The sequence below is a fragment of the Aotus nancymaae genome, unplaced genomic scaffold (genome assembly GCF_030222135.1).
Source record: "Aotus nancymaae isolate 86718 unplaced genomic scaffold, 86718_ANA_hifiasm-v0.15.2.pri h1tg000041l, whole genome shotgun sequence".
Classification (NCBI taxonomy): domain Eukaryota; kingdom Metazoa; phylum Chordata; class Mammalia; order Primates; family Aotidae; genus Aotus; species Aotus nancymaae.
The window spans coordinates 24984554-25002241 of NW_026988455.1; the positions used below are offsets into that span (position 1 = coordinate 24984554).

The 17688-nt window shown below is 43.7% G+C and overlaps 2 protein-coding genes and 1 pseudogene across 4 annotated transcripts in view; all 3 read right to left on the reverse strand.

The window, feature by feature from the left end:
* LOC105725166 (zinc finger protein 169) overlaps positions 1 to 17688 on the reverse strand; it is a 42959-nt gene that overhangs the window by 13802 nt on the left and 11469 nt on the right. For all 3 annotated transcript variants that reach the window (XM_064361600.1, XM_064361598.1, XM_064361599.1), the window contains exons 3-4: positions 2624 to 2750; positions 2042 to 2137 (exon numbers count right to left, since the gene is read on the reverse strand). In XM_064361600.1, the coding sequence (XP_064217670.1) occupies positions 2042 to 2137; positions 2624 to 2750 (223 nt within the window). The remainder of the gene's footprint in view (positions 1 to 2041; positions 2138 to 2623; positions 2751 to 17688) is intronic.
* On the reverse strand, positions 6380 to 7059 carry LOC110568494 (uncharacterized; annotated as a pseudogene).
* Positions 7464 to 8943, reverse strand: LOC105724701 (retinoic acid receptor RXR-alpha-like). The gene has a single exon (XM_064361608.1). It carries the CDS (start codon positions 8755 to 8757, stop codon positions 7744 to 7746), a length of 1014 nt encoding a protein of 337 aa, XP_064217678.1. The 5' UTR covers positions 8758 to 8943; the 3' UTR covers positions 7464 to 7743.

Sequence of the window (17688 nt, forward strand, 5' to 3'; positions counted from 1 at the left end):
AAAATTTTCAAGGATGACAGACACACTTGTTAACTTTAGTTGTGGCAGTGGTTTTATGCATGTATACCACACCAAAACTAACCAAATTTCACATCTAAATATGTATAGTTTATTATACCTTAAAAACATATCTTATAATGTACCTTGGTTATTGTATATTAACATTTTTATTATTATTTTACTTTTTTTTTTTTGGCAGAGTCTCACTCTGTAGCCCAGGCTGGAGTACAGTGGTGCAACCCCAGTTCACTGCAACCTCTGCCTCCCAGGTTCAAGCAATTCTCACTCCTCAGCCACCTGAGTAGCTGGGATGACAGGGATGCCCCACCACACTTGGCTAATTTTTGTATTTTTAGTAGAGACGGGTTTTTGCCATGTTGGCCACGCTGGTCTCGAACTCCTGGCCTCAAGTGATCCGCCCACCTCAGCCTCACAAAGTCTGAGATTACAGGCATGAGCCACCGTGCCCAGCCCATTTTTATATAATGAAACTTTTTTAGAAAGACAAAAGCACTCAGTTGCTATAAACTATATAGCTGTGTCTTTATATAACTATTTTGCTGGTTACACAGCTATATAGTTATGTTTAGAAGTAAAAGACAAAACAAAAATAAAATGCCAGGAAAATAAACAAGAAGATAAAGCAGGCAAAAATTTCTATCTCCCAGCATTCATATAAAATTAATTCCAGTTAAAGACCCAAATGTTTCCATAATTAGGCAAATACCTGGAACGGTCAAATCACAGATAGGGAAACAGCAAGGGCCAAGCAACATAGGAAAAGATGCTCATGCTCATTAGTAAGCAACTTACAAACCCCTCTGAGATTTCACTTCAAGTTGAATAGATGGATAAAAATAGATGATGTCCACTTCAGGACTCAAGTTGGCATAACTTATGTAAGTTGAGGCTATGCACGCCTGTGAACCAGCTACTACACAGCTAGGTACGTATCTTAAGAGAAACTTTTGCACGAGTTCCCAAGGAGGCATACAAGAACACAGAGGAAGATTATTTCAGAGCCAAAAAGTTGGGAACAACTTAATAATATTATGTGCAGAGAAGTTTACAGACATGCAAAACAACATCCTATGTGAGTGAAGAACCCATCGGATGGAATAAAAGGATAAAGACCGTCATGGAATGCTAATTCAGAAAACAGAGGTGGTGCCGCAGGACACAGTCAGGGAAAGTACAGGGCTATTACCTGGTTTTATAACATGCTATCTCTTAGGGTACAGGGCTGCCCCAACCCTACTTATTGTACAGTTTTTCATACTTTTCTATAATCTTAAATAATCTATGACAAAAGAAACAAAGTTATGAGAATTTACAAGATAGAACTGATGCACAAAAAAGTTACCAGGCTAAGAATAGAAACTGGCCAGGTGTGGTGGCTCATGCCTGTAATCTCAACATTTTGGGGGGCCAAGGCGGGTGGACTGCCTGAGCTCAGGAGTTTGAGACCAGCCTGATCAATACAGTGAAATCGTGTCTCTACTAAAAATACAAAAAAATTTAACTGGCCATGGTGGCAGGCACCTGTAGTCCCAGCTACTCTGTAGGCTGAGACAGGGGAATCAGTTGAACCTGGCTGAGCTGAGATCACGCCATTGCACTGGAAAACAGAAAGCAAGACTCTGTCTCAAAAAAAAAAAAACAAAAAAAAAAAAAAACAAGAATAGAAATGGAAAGTATGTAGCAGGGGCAGGGACTCAGTCTCAAAGAACCGGTATTGTTTTGAAGATCAAGCCAACTATATGAGCCCAAGAATGGAGAAATCTTAAATGTGCTCAAGAAAGGAAGCCAAGTGAGGAGTGAGGCTCCCTGACAGAGGAAGGAGACAGAATCCCAGGGGTGCCCTCTCTTGCGGGAGGCACACAGTATGGAAGGCAGGCAGTGCCATGCAGCCTTTACCAGTGATCTAGGAGGCCTGAAGAAGAAGAGCTTCCTCCTAGCACCTCAAAGACAGCCCCTCCTTCCTTACCTGCTGAGCGCCTCACTGCCCTGCATCCTTGCCTGCCCAGGGCTTCTCACTCACCTGGACAAAGGTCCAGAAGATGTTTATTCTCCTCTCCCCAAGGTTCGTCCCCTTGCTCCAGCTGTGTGATGAGCTTTGGTTTGGAAAATACAATTCCTATTCACAGAAAAAAAAAAAACAAAACCCAGGTGATCTTGAGTTAGTGGCTTAGGAGGCTATCTCAGAACTCAGAGCCAACCTACCAATGCAATAAGCCCAGAAGGCAGTAGGGAGGTGCAGAGGTGGAGTAAACAATGTCAGAATGCTGAAAAGGATGAATATAGGGAGGGGATCCTAGACCTAAAGGAAATATACTGATTCTACCCTGTGCTGGAGTCAATCAAAATATTCCTCCATTTGAAGGAAGATAACCTTAGAGGAGGAGGCCAGCCAGGGTAAACAGGCCTGAAAATGCAGTGTCAGATATAACACACACACACACACACACACACACACACACACTTCACTACAAAAGCTGGGCATTTTCTGGGAGAATAGGTGAAAAAACTGTTTTTCTTTCCAAGTCAGAAGCATGGCAGCTGCTATATAAGAGCTTAAAATGCGCACAAGCAGAATCTGAAACCTTAAACAGGCCAGCCTTACCCAGCGAGACCAGATGGCTATAGTTCTCCAGCATCACTTCCCTGTACAGGGTCCTCTGAGCAGAACTCAATAGCTGCCACTCCTTCTGGGTGAAGGCCACAGCCACATCCCAGAAGGCCATCAATGCCTGTAACACAAACGCCTCCAAGTGAGACTGATGGATCCTGCTTTTAACCTGAAACCTGGTTCCATATGTTCAAGACTATTAATCCCCTCCATACATTGATGCTGGTTTTATTTCTGGGCTCTCTGTTCTACTGATCAAACACACAGGTTTGATCACTGCAGCTAAACAGCAGGACTTGAAATCAGGTAAACCAACTCCTCTCACTTCATTCTTCATGCTAAAAGTTGATTTAGTTATTGTAAAATAACCTGTGCCTTTCTATGCATATTTTAGAATAATCTTGTCTGTATCTCCAAAGCTCTTGCTGAAATTTTGATAGGATTCCACTAAACCTGTATATTAATTTGGTGAGAACTTACATCTTTACTATGTTGAATCCTCAAATCCATGAACACGGTATGTCTTCATTTATTTAGACAGTGTACGATTTCGTTCATCAGCATTCTGTGAGTTTCAGCCAACAGACCCTACATGTTTTGTTAGATTTACACCTAAGAATTTCTTCAGCTTTCTTCTTTTCTTAGTAATTTTAATGGTACTGTATTTTAACTTCAGTGACCATATGTTCATGCTATGACATGTGATACAACTGTCTGTTTTACCTTGTATACGGCAACCTGACTAAACTTACTTAGCTTTAAAAGCTTTTCTTCCCTTCATTCCTTCAGATTTTCTTCATAGACAATCATGTTCTCTGCAAATAGGAACAGTTTCATTTCTTTGTTAATGATCTGTATGTCTTTTATCTCCTTTTTTTGGCTTACTGCTGTGGTTAGAACTTTCAGCACTATGCTGAATGAGAGTGGTAAGAACAGATAAACCTTGGTTTGTTCCCAATCGTGGAAGGAAAGCATTCAGTCTTTCAACATTAAGAATACTGTTCCATAGACCAGAATCAGAGTAGATATTTAAAAACAATTTTTAATTAAAATTAAATAAAAAATACTGTTTAACAAACATTAAAATAGCTACTACAAGAAAAAAGGAAAAACATATTTTTGTGGGGTATGGAGAAATTGGAAACTTGCACACTGCTGATGGGAATGGTACAGTTTCTATGAAACACAGCTTGGCAGTTCCTCAAAAACTCTTAACATGTAATTACCATCTGATCTAGCAATTCCACTCCTAGGCATATACCCCGCAAACTTGAAAGTAGGGACTCAAACAGATACTTGGACACCAATGTTCATAGCAGCACTGTTTACACTAGCTGGAAACAACCTGAATATTTATCAACTGAATGAATAAAGAAAATGTGGTATATACATACAATGAAATATTTTTCAGCCTTAAAAAAGGAGGGACATTCTGATGGATGTTTTTAGGAGCTAAGCCTTGAAAATAGCCTAGTGACATAAACCAGTCACAAAAGGACAAATATTGTCTGATTTCATTTAGGTAAGGTACCTAGAATAGGCAAATTCATACAAAGTAAAACAGAGGTTACCAGGGGCTGGGAGGAGTGGGGATGGGGAGTTATTGTTTAAAGGATACACAATTTCTATTTGAGATGATGAAAGAATTCTGGAAAGTGGTGATGGTTGTACACCAGTGTGAATGTACTTAATGCCACTGAATTGTAAAAGGTTATAAAACAGTCAATTTTGTGTTATGCATTATTACCAAATTTTTTTTCCAAGAACTGAATGGTGATGTATTTTAAACACTCATATTTTGTTTCTTCTCTCACGTTTCTCCCTTTGCGTGTTTCTTTTCCACAATTCTATGCCACCGTCCATCAGACCCCGGCACCTGCGGCCGCCACGTTTCAGACGATCGTATGGGGAAGCCGTTTCAGTCATAGTCACAGGAAGGCTGGCCACAGGACATAACAGAGCAAGGCTTTAAAAATTACTCAAAAGGGGAAGAAAGCCCTTGAAAGCCTGAGGCCACCCTCCTGTTCCCAAGGAAGATGCCCCCGGCGGCGGTTTCCTCCCAAGCCTCGCCGCTGTCACAGGGGCCCTCTCCCCTGCCATCATCTGCCCTGGCATCTCTCGGAGGAAGCTTTCACATCAATCTCTAGAAGCAGAAACAAAACAGTCCCACCCTCCCCCCGCCATATCCAAGTATACAGGAGGGATAAAATTACATTTGTACAAAAATAGATTTTTTTTTTTTACCTTTCCAGATGCTTCAGACATTTTCTCTTATCTTTATTCTCTTTATGTATCCGTCATCCTCTGTAAAGTATTAGCTATGCATCCCAACTAAGGCATTGCTAAGGATTGGTAACGGCTAAAGCTGTCTGCTCCAAAGCACCTTAAAATAGATGTATCTCCTGCCTTGAGATATTCATTCAAACCCGGATTCCACCAAAGGAGCGTCCTTATGTACTTGCTTACACTAAGCAAATTTATAGGAAAACAGGGGAAACGTCTTGATTAAAAATAAACACGAAACATTGGTAAGTTGGTAAGTACTCTGCCTCTCCGTGGCCCTGGTGCGCGGCTCTCCACACACGTCTGTACAGCACATACATGTTTACGCCACACACCTGCGTGGATGGGCACCAGGTCACGCACCCTGACCATGGCGGGGACATTAGCCGGCCACCCACAGGATGCACATGCCAGCCAGGCCCTCCTGGGTGCCCCATGGGGAAAGGCTCAGCATCTTTGCCAGCACTGTCATCAGGCCGCCAGCCCAGAATTCTTGGGGAACACGGTGACTTGGAACACCAAAGTCAGGGCTGTCTTTCCCAGAGCCCATGTGCTTCCAGGGTGCAGAGGGCCGGTGGCTGACACAGCCACCTTTCAGGGGTTGGCGGCCCCGGCGGGGGCCTCAGTGCTTTACAGACAGACAGCCAGAGCTGGAAATGGCAGGGCTGCCAAGAAGAAGTCGAGCCCCCAAAACCGAGGCCCCGGCCCTGGGCTTCCTCTGGAGCTGCGAGCATTCCCGAGTGTCCGGGCGCAAACGGACGGGCACTGGCTGCAGAAGGTGCCAGATGTTGGTGTGGGGTCTCTCACGCTCCCACCATTGGGCCCCAGAGCACCTGCACCCTCCTGTTTCCACCATGCCCCAGGGGCAGCTGGGGCTCCCAGGCAATGCCTGGGAGGGGCCCAGCTGGCCAGGGGCCTGTTACAGGTGTGAGGCTCACCACTCTGCCTCAAGATGGTGGCTAGACAGAGGGCACATCTGGGGATCCACGCCGCTAAAAGGCAGGGGTGGAGAGGGGCGGGAATGAGAGGCTTCTAGAATCTCTGACAGTCTCTGTCTCAGGCAGACTCAGCTGCAGGCTCCACCCACTCCCTCAGCTCAGCTCTGGCTGGAAGCTCCAGGAAGGCAAAGAATGGACACTTTCCTCCCCACCAAGGTTGGAACGCTGCCTCTCTGAGCCGCTGCCTCCTGGCCCGACCCCCCAGGCAGCTCCCCTCCCCATCGAGGAGCCCCTACTGGGGCACCCCACACTCCCCTGCTCCAGGTGGGGAAAGCCTTTGGAGAAGACATCTACTCCCCCACTCCATTCCTAGACTGCTGCTGGAAAGACAAGGCCCTCTCCTGCATCCCCCCACCCATCTGCTGTTCAGGCACCTGCTACTGACAAAGGCTGGGTCCACGGGACTGAGGCGTGAACAGGAAAAGTACTCAAGCCAAAGGAAGGGCCTTCCAGTGCAAAAGAGGCGAGTTCAACCTGAGAGAGCCGTGCACCACTGGACGGGGGAGAGCCTGGGGGAGGAGCGCTGGGCCACATGGGGCTGAGCTGGGGAGGCCCTCAGCCCCCAACCTTCAACCAGAGCGGGCGTTCAGTGAGGCTCCCAAGTAAGGCTCTGGGTGAGCACGCTATCTCTGGACACCACCGGGCTGGGTGGTCCCACCAGGGCCTGCGTATGGCCTGGGACCAAGGGCACTGCAACTCAGTGTTCTCAGGTTCCAAGTCTTTTAGACACACTGGTAGTGGAGAGAAGGCCTGAGTGAGGGTCCCACCGATGCCCCTGCAGAGCTGCTCCAGGCCACCTGCTCCCTCTGAGGAAAACCAGTGGGCCACCCTCCTCCCCTCCTGTCCACGTGGGCCTCACAGATGGTTGCAGGTCAGTAGAGCCCTGTGCTTCCAGCAAGGCCAGGCACCTGGTGACGCTCCACCCTGCTCAGCCAGGGCCAGCTCCGCAGGAACCAAGGACAGGCCTCAGCCCACCTGGCAGAGCGAGGAGAAGACTCAGGCTGGGGAGGGACTGAGGCACTCCGGTCTCAACAGGAAGGGGGAGTCTGAAGCCAGGACACCAAGGCAGAGAGAAAACCGAGGGGGTGAGTGACACCCGTCCCTGCAGCCTGGAGGTGGCCCTGAAACCCTGCACAAAGGTCAGCTCATATTCTCGTTGGCTGGAGGGCAACACCGTGAGTTATCTTTGGAAAAAGATGCTGCTCTCCCTTCACTCACAGCACAGGGCAGCCTGCTGGCCCCTCTCATCCCCGAGGCGGCTGAGATCTTGGCTGATGACACGCCAGCCTGTGCCCCCAGCTGTCCCCCCCTCCTGATTAGGGGAGCTGTCATGGGCAGGCGGGGAACCAGTACTCAGAGCAGGCGAAGACGTCACTCCAGACAGGAGGGCCACACGGGAATTCTGAAAACCAGCATCGATCAACAGCAATGGAAACCGAGGCCCCGTTCCCAACTCCTGCAGCTCCAGGGCCCAGAGCCGGGAGACCCCTGTGAGCCACCCAAGCCCCATGGTGTGTGGCAGGGTGTCCCGAGAGCCCGGTGGGGAAGCGCCTGGCTGAGCTCACTCTAGTTCTTGCCACTCAGGCTGCCGACTCAGGAAAGCTACTGCCCTGGGCCACAGACAAGTAGTAACAGAAATAAGGAGGTGACAACACATCTATTAGGCAGAGCAGTGACAGGCTGCTACCTAAAGTCCAAACAGGCCAGGCAGAGAAGGGCAGGGACAGGGCTCAGGCTAAGAAGAGCAGCTGCCTCCAGGCAGGGTGGCCGGACCGGGCGGGCACGAAGGATGGGCCAACAGGCCTAAGTCATTTGGTGTGGGGCTTCCAGCATCTATCTCCATGAGGAAGGTGTCGATGGGCGTGTCCCCAGTGAGCTTGAAGAAGAGATGTTCCAGGTACTTGAGCCCAATGGAGCGCAGAGCCAGCAGGCGGAGCAAGAGCTTGGCAAACCTGCTCGCAGCAGGATGACCTGGTCATCCAGGGGCAGCTCTGAGAAGTGCGGGATGCGCTTGGCCCATTCCACCAGGGTGAAGAGCTGCTTATTGGCTGCTTGGCAGATGTTGGTGACGGGGTCGTTCGGCGAGCTGGGGTTCAGCCCCACGTTGGCCTCCACGTAGGTCTTGGTCTTGGGTTCCACAGCCAGCTCGGCCTCCAGGATCCTCTCCACGGGCATGTCCTCGTTGGCGCTGCTGGTCGACTCTACCTCATTCTCATTCCGGTCCTTGCCACGCTGCCGCTCCTCCTGCATGGCTTCCTGCTTCATGCCCATGGCCAGGCACTTCCAGTAGTGGCAGTACTGGCTCCGGTTCCGCTGCCGCTTGTCAATCAGCCAGTCCTTGTTGTCGCAGCAGGTGTAAGTCAGGTCCTTGAGCACTGTCCGCTTGAAGAAGCCCTTGCAGCCCTCACAGCTGTACACACCGTAGTGCTTGCCTGAAGAGCGGTCCCCGCAGATGGCACAGATGTGCTTGGTGAAGGATGCCATGTTTCCTGAGGGGTGGGCGGGGACCTTGAGGACGCCACTGAGGCCCAGGGGAGGCTTGATGACGGGGTTCATGGGTGAGCTGAGCTGGGGGCTGCCAATGCTGAAGCCCAGGGTGGGTGTGGCAGGCACCGACATGGAGTGTGGGCCCATGAGGGAACTGATGACGGAGAAGGGCAGGCCCATGCCATTGATGGGGGAGCTCAGGGTGCTGATGCGGGAGTGCAGCTGCCCTGGGGAGCCGATGCCAGGCCCCAGGGATGGGTGCAACGAGGGGGCGGCCATGGAGCCTCGGCCTGTTGGGGAGGTGAGGGACGACTTCACCTGGGTGGAGAAATCGAGCGGCAGGAAATGTTTGGTGTCCATGTCTACCACTAACTCATGCCCGGCCAGCAGCACAGGCAGCAGGCGGTGGCGCACGGAAGCCGCGGCACGGCGAGTCGTTGCAAAAGTCACCCAACAATGTAAACTACTTGTGTCTGCGCGTCGCCGCGCGCCTGGCCTACCAAATTTTAAAAAGAATGTTAGCTGTAGATTTTTAGAAGATTCTCCTTTGTTCCTATTGTACTGAGAGTTTGTTTACAAATGGTTGTTGAATTCTGCCAAACTCATTGCATTAACTGATATAATCATGATTTTTCTTCTTTGGCCTATTGATATGACCAACATTACATGACTTAAATTTAAAAAAAATTTTTTAACTAAATAAAGTTTTGCTTTATGTTGTTTTATGGTCTAGAATATGTCCATCTTCATATATGTTTCCAAAGGCACATGAAAATAATATGTATTCTGTTATTGGTTGGAATGTCTGCCATTTAAGTTTCATTTCTGCTTGTTCTCTCGGCTTTTTACCTCTGTTTTCTTTCTTTTTTTTATCCTTTGATTTCTCAGTAAACAATATAATACCTCTTTGTTTTCTTTACAACCTTCTCATGGGTTACTCAAACCTTTTTTTTTTTAAGACAGAGTTTCACTCTTATCGCCCAGGCTGGAGTGCAATGGCATGATCTTGGCTCATTGCAACCTCCACCTCCCAGGTTCATGTGATTCTCCTGGCTCAGCCTCCCCAGTAGCTGAGATGACAGGCATGTTCCACCATGTCCCACTAATTTTTATTCTTTTGTATTTTCAGTAGAGACAGGGGTGTCTCTATGTTAGTCAGGCTGGTCTTGAACTCCCAACCTCAGGTGATCCGCCCGCCTTGGCCTCTCAAAGTGCTGGGACTACAAGCGTGAGCCATCACTCCTGGCCCAAACTTACTTTTTTATAATTCTGTCTTGATTTGCCTAAAGTGTTTCTTAGGGTATTTCACTGTATACCCCTTTTTTTTTTTTTAGAGACAGAATCTTGCTCTGTTGCCCAGGCTGGAGTGCAATGGCACCATCTTGGCTCACTGCATCCTCTGCCTCCTGGGTTCAAACACTTCTTGTGCCTCAGCCTCCTGAGTAGCTGTGATTACGGGCTCTCGCTACCACACCCAGCTAATTTTTGTATTTTTAGTAGAGACAGGGTTTCGCCATATTGGCCAGGCTGCTCTTGAACTTCTGACCTCAGGTGATCCACCTGCCTCAGCCTCCCAAAGTACTGAAATTACAGGCATGAGCCACTGTGTCCGGCCATTGTATTACTTTTTAAGTGGTTGCTCTAGGTGCTACATTACATACATATAGCTTATCATAATTTACTAGTGTCTCATTTTACCAATTTGCTTTTTTGGTGTTTTTTTGAGACAGGGTCTCACTTTGACACCTAGGCTTAAGTGCAGCAGCATGATCATGGCTCACTGTAGCCTCAATCTCCCAGTCTAAAGTAATCCTCCCATCTCAGCCTCCCAAGTCGCTGGGACCACAGGTCTGCATCACCACACATGGCTAATTTTTTTTTTTTTTTTAAGAGAGAGCGTCTTACTATGTTGCCCAGGCTGGTCTCAAACTCCTCAGCTCAAGCGATCCTCCTGCCTCAGCCTCACAAAGTGCTGGCATTACAGGGTAAACCACCATGCCTGGCCCACACATGACAAACACTTCCTAAAGGCCCACCTCTTAATATTATCACATTGGTGATTAAATTTCAACTCATGAATTTTGGGAGACATATTCATACCACAGCAGAGGACTCAGTGTTTTGTAAATATGAGATCATGCTTTCAGTGAAGAGATCATTTTATTTCTTCCTAATTTGGATGCCTTTTCTTGATATAATCTATATACCATACAATGCAACCATTTAAAATGTACTCTTCAGAAAATTTTATTATATTAACAAAATTGAGTAAGTTCACCATCATGTTTTCATCACTGCCAAAAGAAACCTCACACCCTTTAGGAGTTATTCCCCATTTACCCCTCTCCCAGCCCCTGGCAACCACTGATCTCCTTTTTGGTCCTATGGATTTACCTCTTCTGGATATTTTATATAAATGAGATCATATAATTATACAAAAATGAAACATGTATCATAAAAAACCTACAGAGTAGGGAAATCCAGGGCTCTGCCCTTCCCCAAAAGCAACTAATGAGCTGGCAAACACTGTCACAATCAACTTTTGTAAAATTCTGGAATCGAATCAAAACTGGAAGACTTCTGCTGCTTAGTGGTGAGAGTGCTGTAGCATTTCAAACTGTCTTGCTACCATTAAATTGCCTGCCTCTCACCTGTACATGAGGAAGCCCAGGCACAAAGATTTAAGTCAATTTTCATAATAAGCACAAAGAACCAAGGAAACCATAGACATAGAACTAAAGGAAACTAAGTCAGCATTTTTCAACAGAGAACATCAGTATAGAAAACTTATTTTAAAAGGTATAATATGAAGCCGGGCGCGGTGGCTCACACTGTAATCACAGCACCATGGGAGGCTGAGGTGGGTAGATCACCCGAGGTCAGGAGTTTTAGACCAGCCCAACCAATATGGCGAAACCCGTCTCTACTAAAAATACAAAAATTAGCCAGACATCATGGTGTGTGCCTGTAATCCCAGCTACTCAGGAGGCTGAGACAGGATAATTGCTTGAACCCAGGAGGTGGAGGTTGCTATGAGCCGAGATCGTGCCACTGCACTCCAGCCTGGGTGACAGAGTGAGACTTGGTCTCAAAAAAAAAAAAAAAAAATGTATAATATGGAAATTCTGGAGTTGCAAAATACAATAACTGAAGTGAAAAATTCACTAGTGAAAAATTCACTAGAGGGGTTCAACAACATATTTGAGCAGGTGTAATAAAGAATCAGTGAACATGAAAATAGTTCAATTGAGATTATCCATTTTGAGGAGCAGAAAGAGAAAAGAATAACGAAAACTGAATGGAACCTAAGAGACCTGTGGGTCACCACCAGGTATACTAATATGCACATAATGGGAATTGCAGAAGAAAAGAATATTTGAAGAAATAATGTTTAAAAACTACTCAAACTTGATAAAAGACATAAATCTATATGTATAAGAAGTTCAATAAACTCCAGAATAAATATAAAAAGATCCACACCAAGACTTATAGTCAAGTTGTTGAAACCCAAAGACACAGAATTTTGAAAGCGGCAAGTAAGCAGTGATTGATTACTGATGAGCAGTTCTCAATAATATTAATACCTGATTTCTCATCAGAAACCATGAAGGCCACAAGTGAGTGAGAAAACAGTTAAGATATTGCAAGAGAACACTGTCAACTAAGAATGCTATACCTGTCAAAACTATCCTTCAAGAATGAAGGAGAAATTAAGACATTTCTAGATAAACAAAAGCTGAGGGAGTTTATTAACACATCTGCCCTACAAAAAAATATGTCATCCTTTCTGAAATGAGAGGATGCTAGACAGAAACTCTAAAACATAGGGGAGAAAAAGAACACTAGTAAAGGTAACTTCATAGGTAAAATTAACACGTGCATAAAAATTATAAATCTATGTTAATAGGCATATAATACATAAAGATGTAATATGTGACAATTACAATATAGAAGGGAGGGATGGAAAGATATAGGAGCATAATGTTTGTGTACTGTTGAAACAAAGTTGGTATTATGGCTAAATGACAAAAGTAAATCCTTCCTTATCAGTAACCACATTAAGTGTAGGTGGATTAAACCCAAAGCATATGCATGGATTGGCAGACTGGAGTAAAAATAAAACTAAAAATCATCTGTGTACTGTGTACAAGAGATTCACTGTAGATAACAGAAAGCAGAGAGGTTGAAAGTAAAAGGATAGAAAAAAGATAATTTATGCAAACAGTAACCAAAAGCTGTGATGGTATCATTGCAAGACAAAATAGACTTTAAATCACAAAAGGTTATGTGAGATTAAGAGGACATCATGTGCTAATGAAACATTCACTACTGAAAGAAGATAGAATTATAAGCATACACCTAGCAGTATAGCTTCAAAATATGTGAAGTAAAAATTGACATAATTGAAGAGAAAAATAGTTGTATAATAATGATTGGAGACTTTAATACCTCACTTTCGACAACAGCTAGGACAATAAGAAGTCAATAAGAAAATATAGTGGTATTCAGAGACAAATGAATATACAAAAAACAAAAATAAAAAAGAGGCCAGGCGCAGTGGCTCACGCCTGTAATCCCAGCACTTTGGGAGGCCGAGGTGGGTGGATTACGAGGTCAAGAGATCAAGACCATCCTGGTCAACATGGTGAAACCCCATCTCTACTAAAAATACACAAAATTAGCTGGGCATGGTGGCGCGTGCCTGTAATCCCAGCTACTCAGGAGGCTGAGGCAGGAGAATTGCCTGAACCCAGGAGGCGGAGGTTGCGGTGAGCCAAGATCACGCCATTGCACTCCAGCCTGGGTAACAAGAGCGAAACTCTGTCTCAAAAAATAAAATAAAACAAAAATAAATAAATAAATAAAAATAAAACAAAATAAAAAAGAAAATATAGGATTTACACTATAAACCAATTGTGCTTAACTGATATACAGATGGTCCCCAACAACAACTTTTTGACTTACAATGAGTTTATCAGGATGTAATCCCATTGTAAGTTGAGGAGCATCTGTATACAGAACACTTCACTCAACAAGCGCAGAATGCACATTCTACTGAAGCACACATGGAACTTTCTCTAGGATAGTTCACATGTTAGGCCACAAAATAAGTCTTAATGTATTTGAAATGATTTAAATAATATGAAGTATCTTTCTGATCATAATGGAGTGAAACTAAAAAGGAATCCTAGAAAATTAGTGAATATGTGGAAATTAAAGAACATATAAACAATGAATGGATCAAGGAGAAAATCAAGGGAAAGTAGAATATACCTTTAGATGAATGGAACTGAAAACAACCCACTAAAACGTATGCAATACAGGAAAAGCAGTGCTAAGAGTAAAATGTATGGTTCAAATCAGTAACCTTATTATACACGGTATGGAACTAAAAAAAGAACAAACTAAACTGAAGGTAGCAGAAGGAAAAAAATAATAAAGGATAGAGCAAAGATGAATAGGGAGAAAAGACAAGAGAGAAAATCAGTGGAACTAAAAGTTACTTAAAAAGAACAAAATGCATAGACCTTTAGCTAGGTTATCTAACCAAAACAGAAGACTCAAATTACTAAACTCAAAAATGAAATTGGAGCCATTACTGCCAATTTTAAGGAAATAAGGATTATAAAGTAATAGTACGAACAAATGTACACCATTAAATTTGCTAACCAAGTGAAACATACAAATTTCTAAAAACATATAGTTTATTAAAACTGATGGAAGGGTAGGTGCGGTGGCTCATGCCTGTAATCCCAGCGCTTTGGGAGGCCAAGGTGGGCAGGTCACGAGGTAAGGAGTTGGAGACCAGCCTGACCAACAGGGTGAAACCTCGTCTCTACTAAAAATACAAAAATTAGCCGGGCGTGATGGTGTGTGCCTGTAATCCCAGCTACTCAGGAGGCTAAGGCAAGAGTATCCCTTGAATCCAGGAGCTGGAGGTTGCGGTGAGCCGAGATCACATTGCTAAACTCCAGCCTGGGCAACAGAGCGAGATTCTTTAAATCAATCAATCAATCAATCTATAACTAGTAAGTATATTGAATTAGTAATAAAAATCCTCCCAAAGGCTGGGCATGGTAGCTCACACCTGTAACCCCAGCGCTTTGGGAGGCCAAGGTGGGTGGATAACTTGAGGTCAGGAGTTCGAGATCAGCCTGGCCAACATGGCAAAATCTCATCTCTACTAAAAATACAAAAATTAGCCAGGCATGGTGGCAGGTGCCTGTAATTCCTGCTACTCGGGAGGCTGAGAGAGGAGAATCATTTGAACCTGGGAGGGAGGTGGAAGTTGCAGTGAGCTGAGATCGTGCCATTGCACTCCAGTTTGGGCAACAGAGTGAGACTCTGTTTCAAGAAAAAAAAAAATCCTTCCAAGAAAGAAAAGCCCATGAGCAGATGGTTCTGCTTGTTAATTCCACCAAACATATAAAGAAGAGTTAACACAAATCTTTCTCAAACTCTTCTAAAACATTGAAGAGAATATACTTCCTAACTCATTCTATGAGGACAGTGTAACATTGATACCAAAAAGATACTACAAGAAAAGAGGACTATAAGCCAGGTATCCTTTATGAATATAGATAAAACAGTCCTTACCAAAAATGTTCTCAAATTGGATTCAGCACTGTATTGAAAGGATTATATTATGACCAAGTGGGATTTACTCCCAGAATGAAAGGATAGTTCCTCAAATAAAAATCGGTAATGTAATATACCACATTAATGATATAGGATAAAAACCCCATGATCATCTTATTTGATGTAGAAAAGCATTTGACAGAATTGAATACGCTTTCATGATAAATAACACTCAGTAAACTAGGTATGGAAGAAAACGCCCTTAACATGATAAGAGCCATGTATGAAAAATTCACAACATGATTCTTAATGGTGAAAGACTAAAACCTTTTCCCCTAGGAACAGGAACAAAGCAAGGATGCTCACTTTTACCCCTTCTATTTCATAGTACTGACAGTTTTAGCTACAGTAATTAGGGAACAAAAACTCAACAGAAATTTTTTTTTTAAGTTTTAATTCCAATGAGGAGTGGACCCCAAAATAAACCAGTAACCTTATACAAATTGATGCTATGCTGTAGGTATCACTGTTCCTAAACCAACAAAGTCTCCTACACACAACAAACATTTTTAAAAATTTTAAGATTCAGTGAAGGGATTGTGAAAGGAAAATAAATTTGGGGGCCCACAAATCACTAAGCTAAAGGGAAAAGTCAAGCTGGGAACTGCTTACGGGCAACCTCCCTCCCATTCTATTCAGTCTCCCCTCTGCTCACTGACATAGATGCATATCCGATTGCCTCCTTTGGAGAGGCTAATCAGAAACTCAAAAGAATGTAATTGTTCCCCTCACCTATCTGTAACCTGGAACCCCACTTCAAGTCTCCCTGCCTTTGCTTCAAGTTGTCCCCCTTTCCAGACTGAACCAATGTACTTCTTACATATATTGATTGATGTCTCCCAACCACCTCGGGCACATGCCATCAGGACTTCCTGAGGCTGCCTCATGCGCCCATATCCTGAGGACTAAGTTCTGATTTTTTTTTTTATCTTGCCCAAATTCCTAAGGGGTCTGGGCAGTCATGACCTACAAGCCATAAATTCTCATCAGATGGGTTTTATTCATCCTTATATATCGTGGCTTACTTTCCAATCTGACTCTAGCATAACATTACGAGACAAGGAAGAAAATAAAAATATTTAACCTGAAAATATATTTGTTTGCCATACCTTGCAATTGCCCTGCAAAGTTTCTTGGAAAAATCCACATTCTATAAAGAATCTCCTTTCTGTTTTCTTTCCTTCCTTCCCAGATCTAAGAGCCAGGCACCCTTTTAGGTCACATAAGAAATATTTTACAATCTGCTCTCTCTCTCTGAAGTCTGCTATCTGATCTTAACCTGAATATTTCCTTTCTATTGATCCCAGGTCTTCAGACAAACTCAACCAATTGTCAACCAGAAAATGTTTACATTTACCTATAGCCTGGAAGTCCTTTGAGTTGTCCCACCTTTCTGAACCAAACCAAAGTATTTCTTAAGTGTATTTGTTTGATGTGTCATGCCTCCCTGAAATATAGAAAACCAAGCTGTGCCCCAACCACCCTGGGCACATGTTCTCAGGACCTCCTGAGGGCTGTGTCATGGGGCCATGGTCACTCATATTTGGCTCAGAATAAAACTCGAAAAATATTTTACAGAGTTTGACTCTTTTCTTCAACAATCTTCAACCTTGGCAAAATAAACTTTCTAAATTAACTGAGACCTGTTTCAGATTTTCTGGGTTCACAGGGTGCTAGCCAATTTCTTATTAGCTAACATATTGTGCCTACCAGCTCCCTTTCTATGTTACAAGTATAATGCCTATTACATTTTCTTCTCTCAGGCAAAAGCCCTTAGGAAAAATGCCTAAATGTCATGTTGTATATAGCTCAGGTTTTTCTACATAATTCAGATATGATGCATAACAAAGTACCAGGAAATGCAATTTTGAAAATCATAAAATATAAAATTTCAATACTTCAAATAGCATGCAACATAACAAACAAACCTCTTTCCCTTTATGCAACAAGTATTTTTCAACTAAGAGACACTATTCTAGGTATGGAAGCTTCATCTTAAAAAGCTAAGCCTTTTAGATGCTTATATCTTTTCATCAATTTTTCACAAAGAAATGGCTAAAAAAAATGTATACTGAGAGAAGATGGTCACAGACAGAATAAAGTTTAGGGCCTGCTAAAGATTCCACAGGAAGTAAAAGAGTAAGGACAGAAAATATTAGCCAATGTTCCATGTTTGGCAAGAATGCTTCTCTGTTAACCTACACAGTAAAGTGCAACATACAGAAGAAATAGTCTTCCATTACCCTGGAAAAAAATTCTGAACTGCCTATGCTACATCATACGCATTCTCTCAAAGGTGCTACAGATTTCTTTCAAACGTGTAACAAAAAGGGACTCACAGCTCTCTGTGATGTTCTGATAAGATCAAAACCACTTTTAATTTATCCAGAAATACGCAAATATCCACCATGAGCCCTGGAATATGATTACATACAGATCTCTCAAAAACATTCTATACTTGACATATTTGTAACACAAAGCAAAACTGAATTAGCAAAAATGACAAAAAATATTTTGTGTAATTAATAAAAACAACACAAAAATGCCCTGCCCGGCAGCTATTTAGGTTGTCAGTAAGTGTTAATTCCATTCAGTTACATCAAGTTCACATACTGCCTAACCAGTAGTGAATAATCTATTTTCAGAGAAGTA

Coding starts and splice junctions, on each gene's coding strand:
- LOC105724701 (XM_064361608.1), bottom strand. CDS start 8,757: ATGGACACCAAACATTTCCTGCCGCTCGATTTCTCCACCCAGGTGAAG.